The sequence below is a fragment of the Camelus bactrianus genome, chromosome 10, assembly GCF_048773025.1.
Source record: "Camelus bactrianus isolate YW-2024 breed Bactrian camel chromosome 10, ASM4877302v1, whole genome shotgun sequence".
Taxonomy (NCBI): Eukaryota; Metazoa; Chordata; class Mammalia; order Artiodactyla; family Camelidae; genus Camelus; species Camelus bactrianus.
In genome coordinates, this window is record NC_133548.1 from 8,935,423 (window position 1) to 8,942,226 (window position 6,804).

The window sequence follows — 6,804 nt, forward strand, 5'->3', positions numbered from 1 at the left end:
TTCTTTTGAAGTAACTGTGGAGTGTTTGAAGGGACTTGTACAGATGATAGGTGGATGCTTGTTTCTAGAGTTCTTAAGAGAATTTGAGAGACGAAGCTGTAGCCCAAGGTGATGGTAAGCAGTACAGATGTCAGTGATCCGTGTACTTGTGCAGAGGAAAAGGAGTTAACGGAAGGTTGAATGCTGGGGATGCACTAAACGTTCAGAAGTGGATGGAAAATGAATTACCCTGGGCAATTCATAGGATTGAAAGCCCAGTGAAGGGAAGAGGACAAGGCAGGTTGGTTGTGGTTCGCATGAAGACAAAACATGAGTGATGCTGCCAGTTGGGATCCCCATGACGGACCACACATGCTGTGGGTATCCCGCAGATCAAGACCAGTAATAGGAATGCTTTAACTGCCTTTTACCCTTAATGGTCCTTTTTATGTGGCAACATGAATGGGGAATCTGTAAAGCAATGCAGGTGATTCATGACCCAATATTTCTTTTGGGGAGCCCTGCACCTCAGGTCACCATGGCTCAATGGAGGTTTGGTCTCTAAAATTTACTAATGACAACACCAATGGCCACTTCATGATAAAAATCTCCCCCACTCAAAGCCAGAGGCAGATGGATACTAACAAGACACGTAGAGAAGTGCAGGGCAAGTAATTTATTGAGCAAGATGTTGAAACCTCTACATTTTCCAGGGAAGATCAGCTGATCATAAAATGTTTAAGGGTAGAAGTCTTTCAAGATCTTCGTAACCACACTTTACCAGTACTTTTGTCTGAAATAGAAAAAGAAGGAAAGAAAGAGGAGGTTATTCATGCTGCTGCTGGAGATGATACATTAACACAGACTGTCATTCACAAACAGGATGTCAGTGACATTTCAACCAGCAAAAGGCAAATGGAAGGGCCCAAAGGAGGAAGCCAATGTGTACGGCAAATGCAACAGACCTGACATGATCACAACACACCACGCAAGTCAGGAAAGAACCCGTTCGATTAACCAGCTAATAAACATGTGGGTGGTCGGTCACCCAGGAGTAGGACTCAGGTCTCCAATGGAAGAAGGAAGGTAAAGGTTGGACAGAGCAGCCCAGGGATTCTTTTCTCTCATGTCCCAGGACAGAGGACTCTCCATGTTCACTGCAAAGGAGACTCAGGGTTGAGAGATTAGAACAGAGGTTGAAGAGGACTTAGGAAGTACTGCTTTTGGGGGATTCCCAGTCTCTCCTTCCTTATGGGAATTCAACCTGATTGCACATGAGCTTCTCAGCACTGAGAATCCAGCTCCTAAGGGCATTCGGAGCCAAACCTCATGACCTAAATGCAGTGGTAGAAGGGCTGAGAGGCATCTTTAAATATCTGATGTCTTGATAAAGACATCATTGAAGTATTTCACCTTCACGTGTGCCTGCAGGCGCCCAAGCAAGGAGGGTCTCGGAACACTGGCCACGATGAGGAATAGAGTAGGTGAGGTGCGGAGAAGTGAACGGCGGTGCAAGGAGAGAGCCTTGGCTTCTCAGAAGCTGGTGGAGAACCCAGACAGCTATCCTGCCTCCTGACAGGACTGAGGGCTGGTCTTCTCCCTCCCACCTATCTCCCAGTTCAACAACCCGAAGCTCCCGGTGAGATTCCACAGTGACTGTGTCCCCTGGGGGAGGGCTGCTCCTACTCAGGGTAGCTCCTGGGCAGGGAGGCCGTGCTTCTGCCCTTCAGTATCACTGCATGGGGCCCCTCTGTCCTCCTCCCCAGGACAGTCTGGGAAACCTGGCACCCTGGGAGATGACCCCAGATGGAGGAACATGCTCTGACGCTCTGCATAGCTTTCCTTAGGATAGCTGAGCAGAGGAATGCTATCATCCACCCTGTGGCCACAGGTCACCCTATCAGAGGTGAGCAGTGCTTCAGGTCGTAAGTGCCCTCCTTGGAGCAGCACACTGAGCTGCTTCCTGGTTGGGCAGCTGAGCAGAGGCTTCTATGCAGAAAGAAGAAAGAAATTACCAAAGCCTTCGTAAGTAGCAGTCTCTTTTCTTTGGAGAAGTCATTCACGCATCGCTTCACTTGCAGCTTGGCCTCAACAGCTTCTGCAGGTGCCTGATACATCTCAATTTGTTTCCTGTAGGCTTCATCAGGTTCCCAGAGGAAGCCTGCATTATCACTAGCAAGGTGGGGACAGACAATTGCACTGGCTGCAAAAGAAAAGAAAGAGATACAATTGATGCAGGTAAAGTCACTTTTTTCCATTGCTCCCTGAACTATAACTAGACAGGAAACCCAGGAGTTTTATGATCTCATCCCATACTTGTGCCGGTGGCAATGCAGGACCCTAGAATTGTGACTGTCTCAAGATCACAGAACAAGCGGCTGAGCCAGAACTAAAAACCAGTTTTCTGATCCATAGTTCAGTTTTGATCCTTTTTAAAGGACACCCACTGCTTTCCAAGGCTCTCATGGTTTGCTGAAATTCACTTTCCCTAGATTTCAAAAGAAATAAGTTTTGCCTATCAGGAGAATGACACCTTATTTTGGTTGAATATCAAGGAAGAGTAGATTTTAGTCATCCAATTTTCAAGTGAATGGCAGAGTCAACTCTTACCAGAAATCAGAGAAGGGAGCATAAATTCAGAGAAAAGGAAGTAAATTTATATGTTGGCCGATGCTATTTTGAGACTCAATTAAAGAGTAAAACTATGTCATTGGATGTAGACATTGCTAATAAGCAACAAAGAATCTAATCAATTTGAGCACATTAGAAGCTTATAGACAAAGTTATGACTGGCTCTCTTATTCTGCTGTGATGTAGAGAATTCCTAGAGGGGGTGGGAGGTAGGAACTGGTGCTCATTCCTGACCCCACTGGAACTGTGCTGAGCCCGGAAGTAGCCACTTTCCCTAGTCTGGAGTCTCCATCCCCCAAGCATTGGCCCCCACCCTGCAGCCTGGGATGTATCCTACCAGGCTCCGATCTGACCCCTGATCAGACAGCTTACTAAGCAGATGATTTGAAAGATCAGAGGCAACACAGGGAAAGAGAACAACGTTTAGAAATTCGACAAAAGAGAAAGCCACAAAGAGACTTGGGACCGTATTGAGGGCGTGAAGGCATGCCAAAGTGCTGATCTTCAGCAAATGGCTGGAATGAATTGTAGAAGAGTGGAGTTTGTGGCTCTAATAATACTAGTTGCACTACGATTACTGGTAGTTCTCCCAGGAAACTAGTAGTACTTGTAGATACGGGGAGTGCTGCTCCTTTGTAGAGCCTATTTGAAGGTCGAGTATTCAGAGATTCAGAGAACATCAGCTCTTCCTGATGTTTCAGACTCTGCAAAAACCCTTCCAGCTATGACATTTTAGGAGTCTGAATCTAACAGTTAAAAGTATTATGGACTCAACTGTCACCTAAGACACTCTAGGAAGGAGAACCAGATGTCTGCTTGAGACCTAGAGGTGGAGTCTCGACACACTGAATCCCACTCCGTTGTCATACGCTAGGCTTGGTAGGTGCTGTAAAACGCAGTGGTAAGAGGGGGCTTGGAGAGATTAAGCGTTTTGTTCAAAGGCAAAGGGCTGGTAGTGGCAGAGCCAAGATGCACATCCAAATCGTATTATGTCATGTGCTTCTGAAAACAAATCACAAACAAGGAGTAAGAGTTTGGGTGGAAAACTCTTAAACTTTGCCTGCAATTTTTTTTTGTAAATTTCTAAAGTATTGGGATTTGATAAAATGAGGCTTGGTCTTTTGGGGTGCTTGCTGTCTAGTAAAGGGAAAGATTTGATTTCTAGTCTGTTCACACCACCCCCACTGCAAAAAAACAAGTAAATCCACCTAGTGAATGTACCTAGAGAAAGGTTCTCACCCGGACCGGCGCTGGACTGGTTAGAAATGATACTCACCCTCATAGCAGCAAAGGGCCAGAGTGACCAGCAGGACGGTCAGGGACAGCCTCATGGTTTCTTTAGCTTTGAGTTTTCAGCCTTAGTGAATGATAAGCAATTAGGAGCTGGACTCAGGAGCCTGGGGAGCCTAGGGCTATTTGTACTTAAAGAGCTCTGCTGGTCCTGCCCACAGAGACACGTGGCAGGTGGCAAGGTCTGGCTTCCAGCCCTTCCTTCTTCACTCAGGGCTGATGTCATCTGCCAGTGTCACAGTCCCCGATGACTTGGTCAAAGTCCCATTTATAGGCATTGCTGGTACCAGGCACCTCTCCTTTGTAGAAAAATCTGAGGCCATGCTTTTACAGATGTATAATCAGGTAACGGATGCGAGCACCTGTTGGTGTCAGCTCCTTCCCTGCAGGGTCAGTGCCTGGTTTTGCTCGTCTTTCCATGGCAGAGTGCCTGGTACGGAGAGGAGGATGAGCACCTATTCCTTGAATAAATGAATGGATATGAACTAGCAAACCACTGACTTGGTTGGGGCACATCCGTAGTGCAAAGGGACGCCTGCTATGCCAGGTTTCCTGTGAGCGGCTGAGGGAGAATGGTTAGCAGCCTCGTGACCATTGTGGAAGAAATCAGTGATTTTCAGTCCCTAAGGAGAAAATAGTGCAAAGAGGAGACTACCTCCCCAACTGCTAATATTCTACTCCAATGTTTCAAAAATATGAAAGAGAGTTCATATCAAATCAAGCACTTAATTAATAACAAGAAACTCCTTTTTTGATTTCCTTTTCCAGTAGGAGGATCACACCTCCCGAGTCACAGGGTCTTAGCAGTGGAGAAGCCCAAGGATACTCGTCCTCTGCCTCTCCTCAGTCCTGAGCATGGAAACACAGAGAGAGGCACAGGCCATTTTGAGTAAAGGCTTTGGAAGCAAGGCTCCTCGTATAGGGGGCATGTCTGAGTAGCAATGAAGAATGTGTGGAATTCTGACATGGAGGAATGTTTGGAGGACGGTGCCTTGGCAGGCACCAGTGCCAACTGGTGCCTGCCAAGGCCCTGCGACCCCATTCCGGGACGCTCAGATGTCTGCCTGCAATCCCTCAAAAAAACCCAAAGTGCACCCTTTCTTGATGTGTGTTTGCCTTAGCAGAATTAGCAGTCCTGGGAAGTGGCTAACCTCACAAGAGCTCAGGCTGACTTGTCTCAGCCCACGGTTCCTCCTTATCGGAGTCATAAATCCCACTTCTCAGCCCATGTCTCCATCTTATTGGAGTCGTGAATCCAACTATCTTCCCATTTACTAAAGTCCCTTACCTCTCTTGTAACCAAGCAAAAATCTGCTCCCCTATCCGTTTGTGTGCACAGCCCCTTCCTCAGTAAAAGACCCTGCACATCCACCCTTGGTGCTCACACAGGCACCTCTCGTCTGCATGGCCTGCTGTTTCCTGTAGCAGCGAATCTATCAAACTTTTTCCGTATGTCGTAAACTTTCTTTGTTTCTGGTAAATTCTTTTACTGTCTGCAACACTGGCTCACTGCGTCCCCTAATAGACGGATCCCAGTGGAGCAGCATGTCGAGGACAAGACAGCATAAATACATGGCTTTTGGGGGGAACATCAGGTCCCCAGGTTATGCTGAAACATACAGTAGCACATGCTAGACCAGGGGAGGCTTAGGACTAGAGGGACAGGGTCAGCCAAATCAGGAGAGTTTCCATTGTACTTTGTGGGCAATGGTGGCCAATGGATGGGTGAGGTGAGAGGCATCTGGGTTTAATGGCCCCAGTGCTTTCATGCTGGGTTTCAGATCTCAAGTCAAAGTTTCATGGGTTTTTGATACCCATTATGATGGCAAACATAGGAAAGAAGGAAGGAAGGAAGGAAAGAAGGAAGGAAGGAAGGAACATAGGAAGGAAGGAAGAAAGGAAGGAAGGTTAAAAAAGGAAAACAAGTGCTGGCAGGATGCAGAGAAATAGGAACACTTGTGCATTTTCGATGGGAATATAAAATGGTACAGCCACTATGGAAAATAGTCCAGAGGTCCCTCAAATAATTTAACAGAATTGTGATAATCAATCAAGTTCGCCTCTCAGTATATATGCAAAAGAATTGAAAGCAAGGTCTCAGATACATCCTTGCATGCCCCTGTTCATAGCAGTATTATTCACAATTGCCAAGAGGTTGAAGCAACCCAAGTGTCTACTGACAGATAAATGGATAAACAAAATGCAGTACATACATATAATGGAATATTATTAATATTTGGCCTTATAACTTAAGAAAACTATGTCACATGCTACAACATAGATGACACTTGAGGACAGACATTACACTAACTGAAATAAACCAGTCACAAAAAAACAAATACTGTATGATACCACTTATATAAGATATCTAGGGTAGTTACATTGATAAAAACAGACAGTGGAATGGTGGTTGCCACGGGTTAAGGGTTGGAAGAATATAATATGCAATAAAATATAAGATATCAAAATGACAGCAAGCTGATCATAACTGGAAACGTAGCATTGTTATGTTGAGTACAGTTTCTTTGGGTGGCAAAACCTAGGGTAGCTAATAATAATAGTGGTAATAAAAAAAAAGTAGCAATATTTTTTGATTGCTCACTATGGCCAGAAAATGTGCAAACATAATTTATCATTTTAAATCTTTGCTACAAATCTATAAGCTACTACACTTTCCTTTTCTACCGTGGAGTCAACTAACGTGAAGAAGTAAGAAATTCTCTCAATCTTGCCACTCGGAAGCCGGTAGACCTTCCTCAGGCACTGATGGTATGTGGATGGTAACGTAACACAGTGGTGCTCTCAGTGGGGCTGTCTGGTGGTGGGGACTGTCAGATGAAGGGAGGAGGATGACAGGTAAGTTCTATCTCAGAGGCTTGCATTTCAGTTTCTGACTCAGTTGAA

At 45.6% G+C, this 6,804-nt stretch overlaps 1 protein-coding gene across 1 annotated transcript; it reads right to left on the reverse strand.

The window, feature by feature from the left end:
• Positions 1-640: 640 nt before the first annotated feature.
• On the reverse strand, positions 641-4,045 carry LOC105070118 (secretoglobin family 1D member 1). The gene is made up of 3 exons (XM_010956414.3): positions 3,887-4,045; positions 1,995-2,182; positions 641-772 (listed from the first exon to the last, which is right to left on the reverse strand). Exons 1-3 carry the CDS (start codon positions 3,939-3,941, stop codon positions 707-709), a joined length of 309 nt encoding a protein of 102 aa, XP_010954716.1. The 5' UTR covers positions 3,942-4,045; the 3' UTR covers positions 641-706.
• Positions 4,046-6,804: the final 2,759 nt, after the last annotated feature.

Excerpts from the sequence above, each read along its gene's own strand:
- LOC105070118 (XM_010956414.3), bottom strand. The coding sequence starts at position 3,941 with ATGAGGCTGTCCCTGACCGTCCTGCTGGTCACTCTGGCCCTTTGCTGC. Across the intron at positions 2,183-3,886 it reads GGCCCTTTGCTGCTATGAGG|CCAGTGCAATTGTCTGTCCC; the intron begins GTGAGTATCATT and ends TTTCTTTTGCAG. Across the intron at positions 773-1,994 it reads TGCTACTTACGAAGGCTTTG|ACAAAAGTACTGGTAAAGTG; the intron begins GTAATTTCTTTC and ends TTTCTATTTCAG.